The sequence below is a fragment of the Orbicella franksi genome, chromosome 9 (genome assembly GCF_964199315.1).
Source record: "Orbicella franksi chromosome 9, jaOrbFran1.1, whole genome shotgun sequence".
NCBI classification, from domain to species: Eukaryota; Metazoa; Cnidaria; class Anthozoa; order Scleractinia; family Merulinidae; genus Orbicella; species Orbicella franksi.
This window is the reverse complement of record NC_138153.1, coordinates 14,660,565-14,680,564: the sequence shown is the minus strand read 5'-3', so window position 1 is coordinate 14,680,564 and position 20,000 is coordinate 14,660,565. Positions and strand designations below refer to the sequence as shown.

The 20,000-nt window shown below is 39.9% G+C and overlaps 4 protein-coding genes across 7 annotated transcripts in view; 2 read left to right on the top strand and 2 right to left on the bottom strand.

Moving 5' to 3' along the window:
• LOC145496419 (uncharacterized) overlaps positions 1-18,880 on the bottom strand; it is a 41,928-nt gene extending 23,048 nt beyond the window's left edge. For 3 of the 4 annotated variants that reach the window (XM_081476065.1, XM_081476066.1, XM_081476067.1), the window contains exon 1: positions 18,663-18,880. In XM_081476065.1, the coding sequence (XP_081332191.1) occupies positions 18,663-18,857 (195 nt within the window). In that variant the 5' untranslated portion in view covers positions 18,858-18,880. Of the gene's footprint in view, positions 1-14,941; positions 15,143-15,451; positions 15,665-17,678; positions 17,884-18,662 lie in introns of those variants that run through there. The other variant, XM_081476068.1, reaches the window with a different exon arrangement.
• Positions 134-2,117, top strand: LOC145497720 (uncharacterized). The gene has a single exon (XM_081477554.1). The coding sequence runs from the start codon at positions 226-228 to the stop codon at positions 1,816-1,818; it is 1,593 nt and encodes a 530-aa protein (XP_081333680.1). The 5' UTR covers positions 134-225; the 3' UTR covers positions 1,819-2,117.
• Positions 7,557-9,909, top strand: LOC145497484 (uncharacterized). Its single transcript, XM_081477287.1, has 5 exons — positions 7,557-7,870; positions 8,024-8,107; positions 8,735-8,911; positions 9,252-9,347; positions 9,688-9,909. Exons 1-5 carry the CDS (start codon positions 7,868-7,870, stop codon positions 9,892-9,894), a joined length of 567 nt encoding a protein of 188 aa, XP_081333413.1. The 5' UTR covers positions 7,557-7,867; the 3' UTR covers positions 9,895-9,909.
• A 372-nt stretch (positions 18,881-19,252) lies between the features above and the next one.
• Positions 19,253-20,000, bottom strand: part of LOC145498100 (uncharacterized) — a 4,042-nt gene continuing 3,294 nt past the window's right edge. The window contains exon 4 of the mRNA XM_081477978.1: positions 19,253-19,423. Within this exon, the coding sequence (XP_081334104.1) occupies positions 19,253-19,423 (171 nt within the window). The remainder of the gene's footprint in view (positions 19,424-20,000) is intronic.

The window sequence follows — 20,000 nt, the reverse complement described above, 5'->3', positions numbered from 1 at the left end:
TGAAGTCGTCTGAATTTAATTTGTCGTCTAAATCAGAGGGTAACCCGAAAAGACTGACCCCCGGTTTATTATTATTATTTATTATTATTATTATTATTATTAAACAATTGCCCTGTAATTGCAGCATATGTCATCAATACTTACAGGAAGTCGGCACGCTTGTTTATTACCGGCGGCAAAGAGATCATTTCAGCTGAAGGAACAACACAGGGTGACCCACTTGCTATGGCCCTCTACGCCTTAAGTGTGCAGCCGCTGATCACAAGCCTGCAGGCGGCGTCCAGTATTAAACAGTGCTGGTTTGCTGACGATGCCTGTGGAGCTGGCTCTGTACTGGAAATCAAGAAATGGTGGGATGTCCTCAACAGCCTTGGCCCAGTCTTTGGCTATTTTCCCAACCCCAAGAAATGTTGGATTATCTCAAAGCCAGATAAAGAGGCAAGCGTGAAAGAAGTGTTCAAGGACACGGCTGTCAATGTGACGGTAGAGGGACATAAACATCTGGGTGCGGTGATAGGTTCACGGGAATATCTAGAGGAATACGTTAGCGAGAAGGTGACCAACTGGGTCAGCGAGATTACCAAGCTGGCAGAGTTTGCTCTTTCTCAGCCTCAAGCGTGTTATGCTGCTTACACCTTTGGCCTCAAGCACCGATGGACCTATTTTTTGAGAACTTTGCCTGATATTCAAGAATTATTGGAGCCTTTGGAGAATGCCATATCTAAGGTGCTCATCCCTGCAATTACGGAGCATAGGTGCACTCGGCTGGACAGGGACATTCTAGCACTGCCAGTCCGTCTAGGGGGGCTTGGCATGACAAACCCGTGTCTTGACGCAAATCTTGAGCAATCCTCCTCCGTCAAAGTTACCACCCCGCTGGTCCAACAGATCGTGGCTCAATCCCATCAGATGCCGGATGATTCTTTGGTCAAGCCACTACAACAGGCAATGAGGAGTGAGAGAGCAACGGTGCTCCAAGACAGGGCAGAGCATATCAGAGAGGTAGCCCCACAGAAAGTCCAACGGGCACTTGACCTTGCTGCGGAAAAAGGGTCATCTGTTTGGCTGACGGTACTCCCCCTTCGTGAAATGGGTTTCAATCTAAATAAGAGAGAGTTCCGCGATGCAATCAAACTGCGCTACGATTGGCCGGTCGATGATATCCCCTCCACCTGTGTATGCGGTGATGCTTTTACAGTGGACCACGCAATGATATGCAAGAGAGGTGGGTTCGTTACCCAACGTCACAATGAGCTGAGGGACTTAGAAGCCGAACTCCTGAATATGGTTTGTACCGATGTTGAGATTGAGCCTGTCCTGCAAGACATCTCGGGTGAACAGCTGGGAAGAGGTTCTAATCGAGCTCCAGATGCGAGATTAGATATTCATGCGCGCGGGTTCTGGGAGAACCAACGATCAGCATTCTTTGACGTGAGGGTTTGTCACCCTAATGCTGATTCGTATAGGGACCTAGAGCTCCAACAGATATACCGCAATCATGAGAACGAGAAGAAGCGTCTTTACGCGAGGAGGGTTTTGGATATCGAACAAGGAACTTTTACACCCCTTATTTTCACGTCAACAGGCGGCATGGGAAACGAGTGTCTGCAATACCATTCCAGACTGGCGCAGCTGATCTCCATCAAGAAAGGAGAACATTATGCTAAAACAATCTCCTGGATAAGAGCAAGGACATCCTTCGCTTTACTAAGATCCGCACTAATCTGCCTAAGAGGTTCAAGAGCTAGAAGGAAAGCCTTTTGTGACTTTAAGAACATTGATATTGACGTTGAAACCCAGGAGGGAGCCATTATGTAAACACCGTTGAAATAGGTTTTAATAGTTTATTTCTTTTATTTACTTTTACCTTGTAATATACCGATGATGATAGTAGTATTAGTATTAGTTGTAGTAACCATGATATCATGATTAGATACGGAAACATGTTTTACAGGTTTAACAGACATCCGCGTGAAGATCAAATTGAAAGTTTAAATAAATACATAATGACGCTAAAATTTTAAAAAAGTTGTTATTATTGTTATCATTATTTTTATTATTATAGTGGAATGTGTGAAGATTTGTAAATAGGTTTTCTAAGGAGATTTCAATAAAGTTCTTGTTATTATCATTATTATTATTATTATTATTATTATTATTATTATTATTATTATTATTGGGGGGGGTGGTCAGTAGAGGGAGTCCGTAGGGGGAGTCCGTGGACCAGTCCATAGGTAGTCCGCAGACCCAGTCCATAGTGGGGGTCTGCGCACCGGGGGTCAGTGTTTTCGAGTTATATTACGAAACTTGCATTGATCACAGCAATCACAGCATGAATAGCAAAAACTTAAAAAATGTACATAATTGTTAATAAGTAATAGTTATTTAAACAAAATAAAGAAGAAAACGAGTTTGGAAAGTAACACCTTTCTAGTGTTCTTTAAAGGATCAGAAATTCTGAACCTTTTGTAATGTTCTTTTGGGGTTCAGAAATTCTGAACCCTTTCTAGTGTTCTTTGGGGCTTCAGAAATTTTGAATCGTTTTCTATGGATTAACCTCTCGAGGCAAGAAATTAAAAAAAAATCATTTGGTTTCTTATGCGTGGCCATTAAGTTGTTATCAAGTTTGCATCTCCTGATCTGTCCTCTTCTAGCTAACATAAACAGTAGCTGTGCCTTAAACATTTTAAATTACGTCAATGAAACGGTTTTTCTTGTTGTTATTTAATACTGTATTTTTTTCCTCTTATTTTATTAGTTAATTTCTGATTTCGTATAGTTTCGTAATTCGGCTATTAAGGCATGGCCTGCCTAGATTAGCCTTTGCTAGTTGCGGGCATGCCCCTTTTTGTAAAATAAATTAATTTGAAAATGATTAAGTGTAATAGAGTGTATAGAGTGTACTGCAGTTCAAATAAAGAATAGGAAATTGCTTGAAAGAATTTTTTCATTCCTTGCAAACAGGGAAACTTTTCGTCTGACTTTTAACGCCAGTTTAAGATTCAGAGTATACTGCAGAAATCGTCTTTGGAATTAAGTGGCAATCATGGATTTCCGTCTAAACTCTACGTGTCACTTAAGGCCAATTTTGCACTCATTTCCAACGGAACTTCCAAGAATGCAACGTAAAAATAACTATTCTCCGAGAAAGGTTTTTGTATTTTACACCGAAAAAGCAGCCATTTTTGAGGTGATTCTTAGCATTTGCTCTGAATTTTATCAAATTGGATCACCACATTTTAGTTTGGAGTCTTAGCCAATCGATCTTGTCTGAAATTGTTGCAAAGATTTGCCAGTCTAAAAAAGTAGACTTTCTTCCGCTGTTTCATGGTATAAACTATACAGTCTACAGGTCTCAATGCCGCAATGCACTTTTAGAAGTTCTTTCACTTTTAAATCAGCTCTTCCAAATCAAAGATTTTAATCAAAGCAGCAAAATATGTTAGTCACTAGCATCTGGATATTTTAATTTATTTTTATCACACGACGGGCCTTGAAGCATCTCCTTGCTGTTTTCAATAGCCGCAGCTATGCCACACACATCTCCAGTGGCAACCATGTGTCCACCCCCAGTAGTACCAGTGCTGATAATGACAATCGCGGTAGCAATAATAATGGCAAGGCCAACGCTTTACACCTGCAACGTAAGTAAATAAGTCACTCAGTTAGCCAATCTGTCCCTTAGCTAGCCAGCCAGGAAGGGAGGGTGGGAGGGAGGGAGGAAGAGAGGGAGAGAGGGAGGGAGGGAAAGGCGCATGGGGAAAGATAAGTACGAGAAGAAGTCTGATATTTTGAACTACTGTTGATACACGACATCTGCCCACTTACTTGCTCTATTAACGTTTATTTCCGACTACAGCATTCAGGTATCCAGAAGAGCCGAGAGAACCAGAATCGTGGCTTATTAAAAGGCTGTCCAGTGCTCTTTTTTTGTGTCGACGACCGCACTTGCGGGTGATAACTCAGTTCCTGTTTCTGTTGTCTCAAGTAAGCAAAACAGTGTCGCAACATATTTCCGGTTAGTATCCGGTTGGTTTCCGGTTAGTATCATGGCCACTACGTAAAGAAGCATAAAGAGCACGGAAAAAACTGCGAACACCCTAACCTAGCCTGACAAAACAGCCCTCCTTTGCTCCTCGCTCGGAGTGACACGCCACTCGGAGCAAGAAGAGGAGAAGGACGGCTCTTCTCGCAGGCAAACCCTAACCTAGCTAAAATTGCTAACACACTCAGCGGCCGTCTACCGCAGCCTTGCTTTCCGCTTAACATCAACAAGGGGGCCGTGGGGTAAGAGAGACCAAGAGCGGGAAAGGCAAGTTTATGTTGGGACATTCGTGCGACATTTTTGACCATGCGAAAGTAAAATGATCCACTAAAGTTGACTTTATGAGACCTTGTCACGGTGGCCTTTCTTTCGTATTTAATAGACAGTCGTAAGTAGGGAACGAATAGCGTTCACCTCCAACTCGGCTTTACACCATTAGATAGTTCCTAAGGCCATCTATGCTTTCATGCGCCTAAAATAAACTGGCACGGTAAGTTAGCGGATTTTTCACGTCCATGAGATACCCTTTGAGCGACGACATATTTTGCAGTTTAGATCTATCCCCTAAATGACGTTGTTTGGTATTTACAGTGTAATATTAAGCCGCTTATTTATACGATCAAAGGGTTGCAGCAATATGATCATTGCTAAAGGAAGTGCTTATGCCGGGTCACAAGGTCGCCTTTCGTGAACGTACGACATGTTGCAGAAAGAGTAATCTAGGAAAACTTAGGGACACATCAAAAGTTACGCGACCTGTGCGCGTTCCTTCATTTATAACCACAGCCACTTATTTCTGGCCCAGATATGTTTTTTGTTCTTTTGCTTGTTTCTAGGAACTCTTCCAGGACCGTCATTTAGAGTTATTGGGCATGCACAGTGCCAACATAGCTGAAGGAGGGTCATGAATACCGGTTACCAGAATAATAAAGCCCAAACAATGGGAAAAATCAGTCTAATTTTAGCCGTCAATCATCTAATCCGTAATACCCTTGTTTGAGTTTAGTTACGTAATCTGGCAGCAATTTTCCCGGCACAAGCGCAGTACTATGATTGCTGAAGAGAGTTGAAGAGCTGATTTTAGCTGACTTGGAGGCCACGTTTGAAAATTAGACCAAATACACCAAATTGTAATGCCATCACGGATATGACAAATAGGCCCCATAATAATTATCTGGATCTCCACCACAAAGTTTTAAATGTTAATTAAAATGTTGCAACTTAATGTAAAATATTTAGTGTATCATGCGAGGAAGCTGAAATATAGACAGAACGCAACAAACTGACTGATTTAATTCCTAAATCGGAAGGTATTTCTTTTCACAGCAGTAACGAACTAGTCATTTCTTTGTATCTACATTGCTGCCGGCTATAAGCCAGGGGTGGGGTGGGGGTGAAAGGAAGGGTACTCAGCAAAGTAACGGGGATGATCAGTGAGAAGAGGATTGTGGAGAGGCACATGGGGAGAGAGAAGGGCGAGAAGAAGACTACTGTTGATACACGACATCAACCCAGTTACTTGTTCTAGTATTTACGTTAATTATTTCCGACTACAGCATTCAGGTATCCAGAAGAGCCGAGAGAATCGTGGCTCAAAGGCCGTCCGATGCTTTTTTGCTTGTGTCGACGATCGCACTTGCGATTGATAACTTCCTGTTTTTGTTGTCTCAAGTAAGCAAAACAGTGTCACAACATATTTCCGGTTAGTATCCGGTTAGCTTCCGGATAGTATCATGGTCACTACATAAAGGAGCATAAAGAGCACGGGAAACATACGCTAACCTAGCCTGAGAAAACAGCCCTCCTTCTTTGCTCCTCGCTCGAAGTGAAACGCCACTCGGAGCGGGAAGCGAAGAAGGACGGCTGAGTTCGCAGGCTAACCCTAACCTAGCTAAAATTGTTAACACATTCAGCGGCCGTCGACCGCAGTCTTGCTTCCCGCTTAACATCAACTAAGGGCCCGTGGGAGGAGAAGAGATCAAGAGCGGGAAGGGCAAGTTTATTTTAGGACGTTCGTACGACATTTTTAACCATGCGAAAGTAAAACGATCCACTAATGTTGACTTTATGAGACCTTGTCACGGTAGCCTTTCTTTCGGATTTGATAGACAGTTGTAAGCAGGGAACGAATAGCGTTCACCAACTCGGCTTTACACCATTAGAAAGTTCGTAAGGCCATCTATGCTTTTCTGTGCCCAAAACAAACTGCAAAATGATCAGTGTTTTAAATCTCCCTTTATCGACAGTTCTCGGTAAGATAGCGGATTTTCACGTCCATGAGATACCCTTTGAGCGACGACATACTTTTGCAGTTTAGATCTATCCCCCAAATGACGCTGTTTGGTATTTACAGTGTAATATTAGGCCGCTTATTTATATGATCAAAGGGTTGCAGCAATATGATCATTGCTAAAGGAAGTGCTTATGCCGGATCACAAGGTCACCTTTGGTGAACGTATCACATGTTGCAACAAAAGTAACCTAGAAAAACTTAAGGGCATATCAAAAGTTACGCGACCTGTGCGCGCTTTTCAATTTATAACCACATCCTCTCATTTCTGGCTCAGATATGTTTTTTGCTCTTTTGGTTGTTTCCAGGAATTCTCCCAGGAACGCAATTTAGAGTTATTGGGCATGCGCACTGCCACCATAGCTGAAGGAGGGTCATGAACTCCGGTTAACAGAATAATGTGTCCAAACAATGGGAAAGTCAGTCTAATTTTAGCCGTCAATCATGTAATCTTTAATAACCCTAATTGAGTTTAGTTACATAATCTGGCAGCAATTTCCGCAGCACATGCGCAAGACTACGATTGCTGAAGAGAGTTGAAGAGTTGATTTTAGGTGACTTTGAAGTCGCGTTTGGAGAATTAGACCAAATGCATCAAATCAAAATCTTGCACTTTGTTAAAAATCTATTGCGAGCAGTGCGGATGGATATAATTTTTACCAGTTTGTTGTGATCTTTGCACCAAGTTGTAATGCCATCATGGACATGACATATGGACCCTGTAATAACTTTCGGATTTCCGGATGTTTTTTCGTACTTATTATGAGAGGGGTAGGGTAACAGCACGTCTGGTTATGAGCATGTTCTGTAGCGCCGTAGCTGAAGGAAGTGCTGGTGCGAGGTCATAAATGTAACCTGTGTTGTAGAGCTGAAACAATATAATGAGATAATCAGTTCAGTTGCAGCAATGGATAATCTCTTGGTTGCAGGTGTAAAATATCATATAATCCGCAACATCCCCCTTTTGAGTTTGGTTCGGTCGATGATCATACAATCTGGATAGTCAGGTAGATATATTTGCACACACGCGCAATAATATGATTGCTGAAGCGGGTTGAACAGCTTATTCTAGGACACTGTGAGGCCATGTTTGTTGATTACACGCATCACAAGGTGAATTTTTCAGTTACCATGCATTCTGTCATGATCTTTGCATCAAAGTGTATTACCATTGCCAATTTCAGGTCAAATAATAAGTTTCAGTTACCCCAAATTTTTCAAAATACTTATTTAGAGACGGGTAGGGTGGATCCCGGAACTGCAATCGGAACAGCACTTATAGATATTGAACACGCGTAGTAGCACCATAGCTGAAGGAAGTGCTAGTACGAGGTCATAAAGGTTGTAATATTGCAGCTGAAACAATCCACACACCAGGTGTAAAATTTCATGTAATTGGTAATATCAAGTGAAAGGTTGATGGTATAAAAAAGGTTCGTTTATGAATTTGCATCCAGTCTCATTGGAGAAAGGTTCAAGTCCTCTGCCACAAGAAGAACGAAGAACTGGTGCTATTCTGTTACAAGAGAAAAATGGTGAGTTTGGCTTTTAATTTGACAATTTTCCTATTCGCTACTAAGGAAATTTAACACATGGTCTAGTCAGAAAAATACCAGAAATCTAGAGAGCTTGCTTTTCCTCAGAAGCCGGATAAATCTCTTACATGTTTTGTTTTTTTCCTTCACCAGGAGTTCAAAGTGTTCCTTCTGTGTTTGTCCGTCCTTGTGTCTGCTACATCTACAGCGACTGTCTGTAAATGTACGGACAAAGAGGTAAATAAAAGTAACGCCTTTAAAATTGAGTACTCCATTGTAATTGCTATGCGTTTCGTCATGTGTAGTAGAACTGATTTAAAGTTTAATTTATCGTCTTACGCTCAAGAGAAACTTAGCTTCCAAAAGGGAAAGGATTTCGAGGCTGCATTGCAACACCTCTTGCCGCGAAATACGATGTAGAAAAGGGGACGATTAAATCAGTGGACAATTAAACTTGACCATGATCAATAAAATGCCAACTGATCAGCTTACATGGGCCAAAGTAATGCATAATTAACAAGTTTATTCACGTTTTGCGCATCTTAAAAAGTTTATCCTAACAGTAAGTATCATGTTCGTCGTTTGCAATCCGTGTCAATCGTTTCCATCTTAAACCATCCTTGTTTCTTTATGGTTTATTATTATCTCTTTGGTGTTTTTCTACCTTAGTAAGCTATTATTTTCAGGTTTCCTTCAATTGCAAGCTAATTTTGTACGTGGCCACAATAACTTAAAATATACCGTGACTGAGCTCCTTTGGTGTGAAATTCCTCTCGGAGGCTTATCGTTGAAAAGCGGGACTAAACGCCGGCTACATTATATTAAAAGATCGGATAGTTACCCTGATACGTTTTTATTCTTCAGATTATGCAGGATCCCGCACGTAATCCAGTGTCCAAATACACATTGAAGGTGAACAAAGACGGCAAGGATTATGACGAACAGGTTGAAGTTGACACTGAGAAAGAAACAGAGACTTTCCACGTGCCAAAGACTTCACCCGATGATGAAGCAGGAGACATCGTCTACGACTTTAAGAAGGTTGTAACATGATTATACTGTTCATGTACTATAATACGTATTCTACAGGTTCTTCTAGTGTACATTTCGGTCGACCGCGGACTTTCTTGTGCTACAAGACAGTGTCATCTCTCTTGTGTCTCTGAGTGTGTAAATTATATGATCTGTCTTGAAACTGCGGATATGAAAATATATAGAGCCAAGTTCGTAATGAACAGCCTATGCGCACTTCGGGAAACTGGTTTCCTTATGTCAGACAACTTAAACCTTAAGCCCCCTTTCGGCTTATTAGTCACTTAGTTTTAATTCAAGAGCTGTTGCCGGACCTGCTAAGCAAATCACGTGTGACCTTGTTTTGCAGAATTTGACGATGATCCATCTGCCAGCGACCAATTCCTGCTTTTTGAGAGATTCAATCGATGATGTTCCTAAGCCAGGCAACTTAAAGAAACTGCTGGTAACTTAACGTTTCTTTTCGTTAGTTTGAACCATGGCAGCATTGGAAATGAAACAAATATACATTTCCCAAACTCAATCTCCCTAATTTGTACATTTACTAATTTCAACCCATTCCTTGATAGCTAATGTCAAGTAAGGAAATAAACTATATGGAATCTATTAGCTAAAACTGACAAAACTGGGCTTTAATTTCTTGAACATTGTTTATGGATAGGTGAAAAAAACGTCTTTGGGCTTCTCAAGCCATACGAAAGTCTGGCTCCAAGCTAGCTAGCATTTTATAGATCACTTTCATAGAATGAAGAATTTCCCCTTTTCATATATTAATTTCTTACTAGGGAGATAAAGGTGGACGGGTTGCGATACCAAGACAACAAACTGAAGTGAAGCTCAAAGTTGTCGGAACTCTAGAAGACCGTTCTGGACTGAGTGATGAAATGGCAGATCTGTGTGAGAAACTTCCCATTAACGTCGTTGTCGAGGGGGAGGTGGATTCAACTACCGCCGTACAACCCAGGAAAACAGAGTTCGCGACACGTAAGTGAACGCAATCGAGAAACCGTGGTGGGAGTCATTATCTGTCACAGTGTATTAATTAGTTAATTAATTACTTAATTAAAAATTTGGTTAAATAATTATCGATTTACATCACTTAGTGTGTAAGCTGTCCCACAGCACGTGAACCTGACGGGGGATAAAGCGAATCTTTTTTCTCCTTCATTAGCAGTGTAGTTTCCTCTTCTATTTCCTTATTTTGTTACATTATGATAATTTGCATCATGTTGCAACTCAGATAAGTATATAGTCCCTTTGTGATCAGCGAAGTTTAAGGACGACTCAAAGTACAGTCGAGTCTTACAAGCGCCTGAAATTCCCACTCTAAATAAAATTACCTCTTGTTTCTTGTCTGTTTAGGTTCCAAACGTGGTTTGAGGAAATGGATATGTAAACTGGTGTGTCGCATACTGTGCAGAAAGATCTGTGATATATTTGGCTGCTATAGTGTGTGCGATGACTTCTGCGGGCCTGTCTGTCGGTGGGTCCTGCGTGGATAAAGCTTCCTTTGCCTGCCTTTACCGAGCAATTTATGCTAAGTTTCCGCTAATACAGATATATTATTCTTTGCTTCGTAGAGACTACAATTAGCTTTTTTTAAAATTTGTCTGTTGTCATAGAAGGACAAAAAAGCTAGAGCAAGTTTCACAGTTAAAATCACAGATTAACACTATAAGAGATTTAATTAAGCCAAGCAAATAAAGCCATTTAGTTTGCCACAGTCTTGACTTGCCTCTCTATCATTACTTGGGCATAGCCCACTGACCCACTATACATGTAAGTCTGAAGGCCCAAACCGATTCCGCCTAATGATTGATCGACCGGCCATTAGTTTTCTTCCTGACGTTTACAGATTTGTATTCAGTCAACACTGGTTTACGGCAAGAAAAGCAACTTGCGCTAGGACTAGAGTTTGGGGTCTTTATGAAAGGGGTTTTGAACGTGCGTTACACTGTACTGTACCAGAAATACTGTAACCCAAAAGAAAGGTCAGCGCCTTTTGAAGTGCTGCAGATAAAAACCCGCGACGGTTAAAAACTAAATTCCAAGAGGACTTTCATTCATACTAACAATTCATTCATTCATTCACCTCTTAGGGCTCCTTTAAGTAAGTCAAAAACGTCCTAAACTGGTATAAGAATGGCCTCGGTATGCAAGGGAAAAAGGCCATGACGACCTCTAGCCACCGAAGAAAAATGTTCTTAGTTGCCAATTTTAATTTGTTTTTCGCAACCTGACGAGACTGCCATCCATAGGTACGAAGCCTTTAGAAAAAACCTTGCTTTTGCCGACAGGAAGATGCCGAATAAATTCAGCTACACGCGAAAATTATTTTAAAGAAATCACAGAATAAAAAGGGAGTAGTTCGGCCGACACTAACCTTTTCAGTCATTCAACTGCTTCTAAGTTACTTTGTCTTAATTATATCTGTAACAAATTCAGTGAGTTTGGGATACAGTGAAAAACGTGTATAAGCGAAGAAATTTCTCTGGCGCTTGAACGAAATATAATTGTTTCAAAATTTAATCTTGCGTGAAGGGCCGAGGGTCCTTGAGTGTGACAACTTCTTTTATCCATTCCGGAGCCTGAACTTTATGAAATGGTGACTAAGGACAATTGGTCACTTTCATTTCTTAAAACACAGTCATCGATAAACTTTATTTAAACTCGAATTTTTGAGTTTTTGTCCTCCCCTAGGCGACGCCAATTGTAACTTATATATCAGAAACAGTGTATTTCGTAAGACAAATGCGTTTAGCCAGTGCTTTAAACTTCTGATCTGTACTGCTGCATTACGCTCAGAAGGTGCCCCTCGCAGTTTCACCGCTCGCCTCTTCTCGTTCGTCAGCGTTTCTTCCCTCGCCGATATTCGAGCAAACGAAAGACTGATTGCAATATACATCACGTAATTTTAAGTAACGCCCCGGGGTTTATAGTTCTTGCTTAGCGCGATATTTAGTAAAACAATCATCGGGGATTCCCCTGTTGTATGGCAAAGATCTTAAGAAGAAGTGTTTTTCCGGGCCTATTCAGTCAGCATTTCTGAGAAATGACAAGCTAGAAAAATACTTACGCCATACATTTTTTAACGAATTAAAAGCTGAGAGACATGTTTAGGGCTTCGGAAGCTGATAAAGACGGGCTGACTAAAAGTTTCTTAACAAAAACCAGACCTTTTTACGGATAAAAACCGCAGAACTCGACTTTGCGAGGCTTTATAGTTTATTTGCGATTTTTCAATACACCACTCTCAGACGTTCTTTCCAGCCGTGTCAATAGATTGCGTTCGTTACGCGTGTTTGGCCCAGATTCAAAGTTGAAAAAACCGTGCATGGAAGGGTATATTGTTTTGTTTTTTTTTCGCCGTGAACTTTTAAAAAATCTTCCTCTCAAACTTCAGACTCAAGAGAGAGAGCAACATATTTTTTGATTAAAAAAGGATAAATTCATTAGAGAAAGTTTCCCTTTCAGCGACGTTAGCTTAAATTTTATGTTTTTTGAAGTAAGTTGTCGCAGTTTTCTAAAGGGGATGTGTCTTTGACATTCATTTCAGACCATCTAATAGTTTTTTGTTGAGTCACAAATTAATCAGTGATCATAATTCTGTGGCATCTTATCCATAATTGCAAAGAAAATGTTCATTTTTCATAAATGTCTTAAACTGTGTCACTCCGCCGTCTCTATTGCTTATGCGGGCCCTTGAGTTATGCAGTAGATCGCTGAAACCTGACCTTAGTGACAAGGGAAAAGCCGTGGTGCGCAAGAATTGGAATTCGGTGTGATTTTTCCGTAAACGGCTTCTCTACTGTTGATTTGTAAACAGACCGCGAGAGGTTTGGCATCAGTGTTTCCTCTTTCCTCAGTAAAGTAAAATTTAAGTCTGCAGACGAGCGCATCAGGCCGGAGCTTATCCGGTTTCTGTAGCATAAAGCGACCAGGAGTATTTCTATTCCCCCCTGGATGGGATACTAGTCCATTGCAGGGTTACCCCCAGCATTAAGTTCACCGTACCCATTTATACACTTGGGTGGAGAGAAGCAATGCGAGAGTGAAGTGTCTTGCCGAAGAACGTACACAGCACAATGTTCCCGGCCAGGGTTCGAAGACGGAGCGTTCGATCCGGAGACGAGCGCACTACTTCTGTCAGTACGGATATTTATCATGATTTTCGTTTCACGTTTAATTCGGCGGCGAAGTTCCTCACCGTTTCAGAGTTACGTCACTTAGATTAACCACAAAAGGTTCTTTAGCACGGAAGCTTCAACAGAAATTATTCACGGATATTAGCAGTAAATATACTAGACGTAAATTGCCTTTTATTCTCAAACTCTCGGGTTAGACCTAAATGAAAAATACGCTGAAATTAAAGTCAATAACTCTCAAAAGCGCGGGAATTTCTCGGTTTGCACCGAAGAACAAAACTTATACCCTTGATAGATATAAATGTTCAAATACACAAAAATATATTTTTGGTCAGAAAGTACACGTTTCTCAGTTAAGAGCACAAGTGACTTTTATTTGGTTTTATTTCTTGAATTAGTTGTTGTTTAATTCGCACTTATACATTTTGCAATAGGATTATTGAACTACTTTGCTACACAGTCTGACACTTTTCTGCGAGCTTTTTTATCCTGAAATCATTTTTGTCTACCAGGAGCCCTGTTTCTACAAATCAATAGCAAACGCCTTCCAAACTAAAATGTGGTATTCCAATTTGGAAAAATTCCGAAGAGTACTGGTATTTGATGCTGAAATAGTTTGTGTTTCCGAAAGGTTTTTGCTAATTGGAAGGAGAAAAAGAAGTGTTCAGTTGAGTCCGCCAGGGACACTACATCCAATTTTACCAAAATGTACAATTTAACGGGAAAAGATGGTGTGTGTAAAAACAATCGTGCACCCATCGCGCTTTCCTTCTTTGAGAGATACAGATTTTCTGATCCCCCGGCCCACAACTTATCAGAACATATCGGTCCTCTATCTATAATTCAAAAAGGATCCAGAATTTCTGATCCTCCAAGACTTTCATAGATTCAAAAATTCTGATCCCCCAGTCCACAACTCATCAGAGCAAAACAGTCATCTATTTATAATTCTAAATGCATTCAGAATTTCTGATCCCCATCACCTCACAGGACAAAAACGGGTATCTGTTCATGGTTCTAAAAGTATTGAGAATTTCTGATCCCCCTCCCCCACCAAATCTGCTAACATGATAGGAAGAGCTTTCTATTTATAATTCTACAACAATTCAGAATTTCTGAACCCACATGACTTTAAGGGATTCAAATATTCTGATCCCCCAGTGCATAACTTATCAGAACAAAACGGTCATCTACCTATAATTCTTAAAAGGGATTCAGAATTTCTGATCCCCCCTCCCCAACCCCGTATCAGGTAAAAGGACAGAAATAGCAGATAACTTAAAAGATCGTCAACGTCTTATGACTTATATTTATAATCTTTTCCATCTATTACTTAACAGATCAAAAATAGTTATCTGTTATGATGTCTAAAAGAAATCAAATTCCCCACCCCGCAGGAAAAAATGCTTGATCTCCCCATCCCTTGAGTGAACATAATCAGTTCAACCAGTGGTGGCTAGTTAAAAATAATTCCAGTGCAGCTGTACAGTCAATTGGAGGCCAGACGTCTCAAACCAAAGTCTGTTATTTTCCTGGGGCTAAACATGGCCGTTGTGTAACAAAGGTATATTCGTCATAACTCAAGCAAGAAAAGTATTACAGTGTGAGGCCTCGATGACTCATTTTTCAAAATAAATCCTATTTGTAAAGATCAATACATCTGACCACCAAAAAAGTTAAATAAAATAGCACATCACACGACTAAAGCTTTCATTCAAGTATATTTGATTTGGCTTTCCTTTTCACACCATATCTTAACATAATTATTTACACAAAGCTTTCTGAAAGCAGAAAGTTTAAATCTAAATGTTTTCACAGAAGTCAACCCGGATTCTCAAGTGGCTAATTGGGTCGTGTGAACATATTTTTCACTGATTAATGATTCTTTGGGTGCCCTTGAAAAACTGCTCATCGATAAAGAATACTGGGCAGAGCATAAAACCAAACTGCGAAAGCCACAGTTACTGGGAAACATCATTGACTTGCAACTGCTCTTTGATATCCTCTAGGAGATGCCACTGAGCATTTTCATCTGTCCACTGGTCAATGTAATCTGATGGCCTTTTCATGCTTAATCCAGCCAGCAATCCATTTCCTGAAATTGAGGTAATGAGAAACAATGATTTTACTACCTTTTAAGTTAAATATCAAGTAATGCACGAATTCATGGCTGTTGTTGGGTTCCATAACGCATGCTTGCGACCAATACTTTGCCTCCTTTCAAAACAGTACAATTTCAAGGACATTCTTGTGACTACAGTACTGTTCAAAAGTTCGTTACCACCTTCTCGCGAGACAAGATTCTGTATTTGCCTGTGCTTAATGCCAAATCGAAGAATGGGCAGTCAATACACAGTTTTCGGGGTGTATAGTTGTTGCCACACAAAACAAAAACCTTCTTTACCATTTCCACTGCCAATGTCAAAGATGAGATCCCCTTCCTCAGAAAATGTTGCAAGAAGTTGCTTGTACACTTCCTTTGGCTGTTTGTCAGCTTCTTTATTCCGCACTAAAATCACGTTGGTTGTGCACTTGGACACATGTCTGTCCACCATTTTTCTCGCCACTGCCCAGTGCCCCACAACAAATGAACTGACAACCTCAGTCATGACAAGGTCTGAAATACAAATTTATGCATCAACACAATGTAAACTCATTTTTTAATATACAGTCAAACATAGATTATATGGACTTGTGGGGACTGGGCTGAATAGTCCAGATAACTGAGAATCAAGATAATTGAAAATATGAAAATAAATGAGCCAAAAATAAAACTGAATGACTCAGATAATGGAATGTGAAATGTTGTTTAGCAACAATGAAAATGAAGCAATTTTTTTGTTACTGCAATAAATGTCACATTTGGAAATCAACTATCAGTCTCAAAAGCAAAAATAGTTGTTGGTGAGTATCTTTCAGTGAACCAGTTACAGTATGGCACTTGGCAACTTTAACCCTTTAACCCCTACGGAGTCTCCCTTTGATGAGTAAAAACGTCTGGCATAAGCCAGAGTAAAATCTGTTAAGGTTACAGTATACCTTCAGGGGTGTCTCGCGCGCAAGCGATGTAGCGCGTGCAGTTTAAGCTGTAGATACCTAAACCCCTATATCAAATTAAAGCTTATGGAACTGGCTATCAAACTATACCAACAATTTTGAAAGAAAATGAATTGTCGAATTTTTCATGACCACTAAATGCGAGCACCCGAATCACCTTTCGAAAGCTACAAGTCAAAGCGAATTTTGTTTTTCGCCAATTTAATTTTTTCCTCGGTTTCAGGGCCCAAAGCACTTAAAAAACGTGTCTGCGTTTTGGCATATTCGATTGCAGTAAAAAGTTACAGAACATTTTCGAAATAGGATTAAAAAAATGTGGAGTGATCGTACAAAAATCGCTCTCGAAGAAAAAGTATTTCGCAATTAACAATTCCCAGACACGCTTTTGTAGTTTATATGTTAAACTAGCCACTGTCCAAATTTAAGAGCAATTGAACAAATTCCCTTTGAGTTATAACTCTTTAAAGTGTCTGCTTCAAGTGAAAAAATTTATTTGAGAAAACAGCGCTAAGAAAAATTTTCTGCTTCGCAAACAAACTCAGCCCACAAACGCCTTCAACTGGGTTCTCAGATACCTAAGCTAATCAGTGCAGGGAAACTTTACTACCGTTAACCTCCTGGTGAAATTTACGCGCGAATCTCTAAAAAACTCTTGTGTTTCGTAATGCGCTCACGGAACCGAAGGCAGAGAGATAATTTTTCTGTAGCTCGGTTTTTCTTGAAGCTGGTCTGGCAAAATGGGGAAGACTAAAAAGGATACGAACGCTAGAGTGGCTGAGCGAAGGAAACAAACAAAAGACAGCGCGGAGAGCAACTGTGTGGGCAATTGTGCATGGATAATATTTTAAATGGTCTCAATGAGTCCGACGATTCGTCGATATCGGACTCATCAGAAGAGTCTCTGTCAGCATCCCTGTTATTGCTGTCAAGTTCCGAAATTTTTACAGAACCTTTCTTTTCTCTTACCACGAATATTTGCCCGCCTTATACGATAACTATAGCTTCATCCGCGTGGCGAACTTTCGCTTCTTCACTCCTTGATGTATTTTCATTCGTTCTTCGCTGTTTTCGCTTTTTCGAACCGGTCCATTGTTTAAGCGTGGTCTATGTTTACTTATAACTTAATAGAGACACGCCTAATATCAAAAATGCTGGGTAGTCAGAACAACAATGCTGATCAACTAAGTAGTCAATTCGTGACATCCATATAGGTAATTCCCGCGAAAATCGTCTCAGTTGATTGCATACGCGCCATAGGGCTGTCAATCAAGAGGTAAACTTTTACTTCCGGTGAAAACGTAAAACCGCCATTTCTCCGCCAACATTTAGCCTTTTTCAAAATTTTTTTTTTCAGAAATTAGAGATTATTCTTCGACCACTATTTTGACCCAAAAATCCAAATTTGAAGAAAATTGCCGACCCGAAGGTATACTGTAACCTTAAGTCACTCTTAGGAGGGAAAGGGTGAAGGGAGATAGTTTTATAACCCTTTAACTCCTAAGAGGTCTCCCTTTGACGAGTAAAAGTGAGTTTAAGATGAGTATTTTTCAACAATTGCATCATAATTCACTTACCTTCTGCTCTTGACTCTCTTTTCATGTTTGTATCTACTATGAAGCCTTGCTGAGTCTTGACAGCTCCAGATGTTGTCAGAGCTTCTGCTACAAGGTCAGATGCTCTGACATGACATATTATGATGACATTGAATATGGTCATCAGCCGCTTAAAATTTATGCTTATGACCATGTTGACAATGTCCCCAACTTCTTAAACTACATCCTAGCTGAAGGAAAGTCAGATAATATTATAATTAATGACAACACAAAGCATTAAGGAACAATGAATATGAAGGCTTAGAAGAGATACATGTACACTGTACATACACTCTTGACTGTGCAAAGGTATATGTCTGACATTGGTTAGGAGAACAATAGAACAAATACAGCAGTACACTAAAAGAAACAATGTTCCTACAGTAGCTCCAAAAACCAACAGAGGTGCAGGTTAGCAGGATCTAATGAAAAGTAAGGCTTAGTATACGTGTACACTGACTACATTGTGGTTTGCCTTCTAATCATCTTTTATTAGCATTGTACCACATTCATACATGTAGATGGGTTGGCTGCTGCCATCCCACATACCTTAATGCCTATAGCATTATCTGTGTTAAGTAATAAATACCCCCCCCCCCCAAAAAAAGAAAAAACACAACAACAAAATTAGCAACAGTAAGTTGCTACACACAATTTGATCACATGAGCCAGTATCACATATCTTTCCATCCTGACCATTCATAGTGCATGTTAGTGCTGTACCATAAGCAAGACTTCAGATTTTTTGGCAAGTATTATTATTATTATTATTATTATTATTATTATTATTAATATTAATATCATTATCATCATCATCATCATCATCACAACCATGTACTTGCCAGAAAATCTGAAGTCTTGCTGATTATTATTGTTATTACTATCATCACTATTATTACAGGTAAGTTAGATGTATTGATACTGTAACAGTAATTGAATTTCAACAGTTATGCTTTATCCACTGACCTCTGAATTGTATCCAGCATGCCCAATTGACAAGAATGCTCCATTGTCAAGGCAGGAAGATGATGCCTCCATATCGGCATACCTTGAAAAGACAACATGGCCTTTGGTAACACCATCAGATCCAGTGATGACTGTGCCATTGACTTGCCCTTCTCTAGTATGTTCTGTTTTGTTTTGAAGGTGTTTCAGGAACATCTTGAAGTCATGTAACTTTTCAAAGTCACCCAGCCTATAAAAACAATAGAATTTCAAGTCTTCAATTGTATGCTGCAAACAAGTATTAGACTGACAAAACTAAAGATATTTTAGGGTACTTTGCTGGCTTTATCAGAACTTCTGCATCCATCAAGTTGCAATTGAGTGGAAAATAAAATTTAATAAATCTCCCCAGTCTCAGCCAATCAGAATAGAGTAATTTTTTCATGGCAATAATTAACAATTATTCACTGAAGTGGAGATGGATAGTGGAGGATATTTTCCTGAGTGGAGTAGCAGTGAGGTTACCATCCTCCACTTCATGAGACACTGAGGTGAATAACTAAAACTGTTATTTTGTTTTAAATGTAAAATGATGTAACATGAGCTTTACCCTAAACCGTAAGAAGCCTCTCTGAACCAACACTCTCACCAAATTTTGTTCTGGCCTCTTCCCAGCTCTTCAATTGAAAAAAATTCGCAATTGCCCCCTGCACTTGCGAAAGTGCTCTGACTTTGTTGGCCTCCTGCTTGAGCTCTTTCAAACTGACTTCCTTCCCTTTTATCTGAAAGATAAGGCACCAAGTTACAGAAACTTCAGTTGCTTAAACTTTCAATTCTAGATGACTAAAATGAATAACATGTTATATTTAAAATATCAACGTACTACAGAATGTGGTATTTGCCTTAACACTGAGCAAGGGATGCTGCTACCTCCAGCACAAGATGACTGTATTACCTGCTGCTATTCAGGTGATTAAATTATATATACCACAGACAAAAAAGGCCACTCCTGGTTCAAGTTAACAGGGAAGAAAGCTTGCAGTATTGGTTTGCAGAAACTACCGCTATCAATAGAGGGTATTTTGTGGTTTAAAATGAGTCTGGTTTAACAAAACAAGACAGCGAAACTTAATTGAAGAGATCTAACAGCCCCCAGTGTCATATAAAGCAGAGATGAGCAACAGTGGAGGTTTTGTATTGACAAAACTTTGTTTACTTTGTTTTGTGGGTCACAGATTCGAAGAAAATAAACTTCAGAAGATGGGGGCAGGTAAGTCTTGCATTATACAATGTATATTCTCATGCCAGCAACATAACAATATTATAATTATGCTCTAAACTTTAGTCACCTTTCTGCTG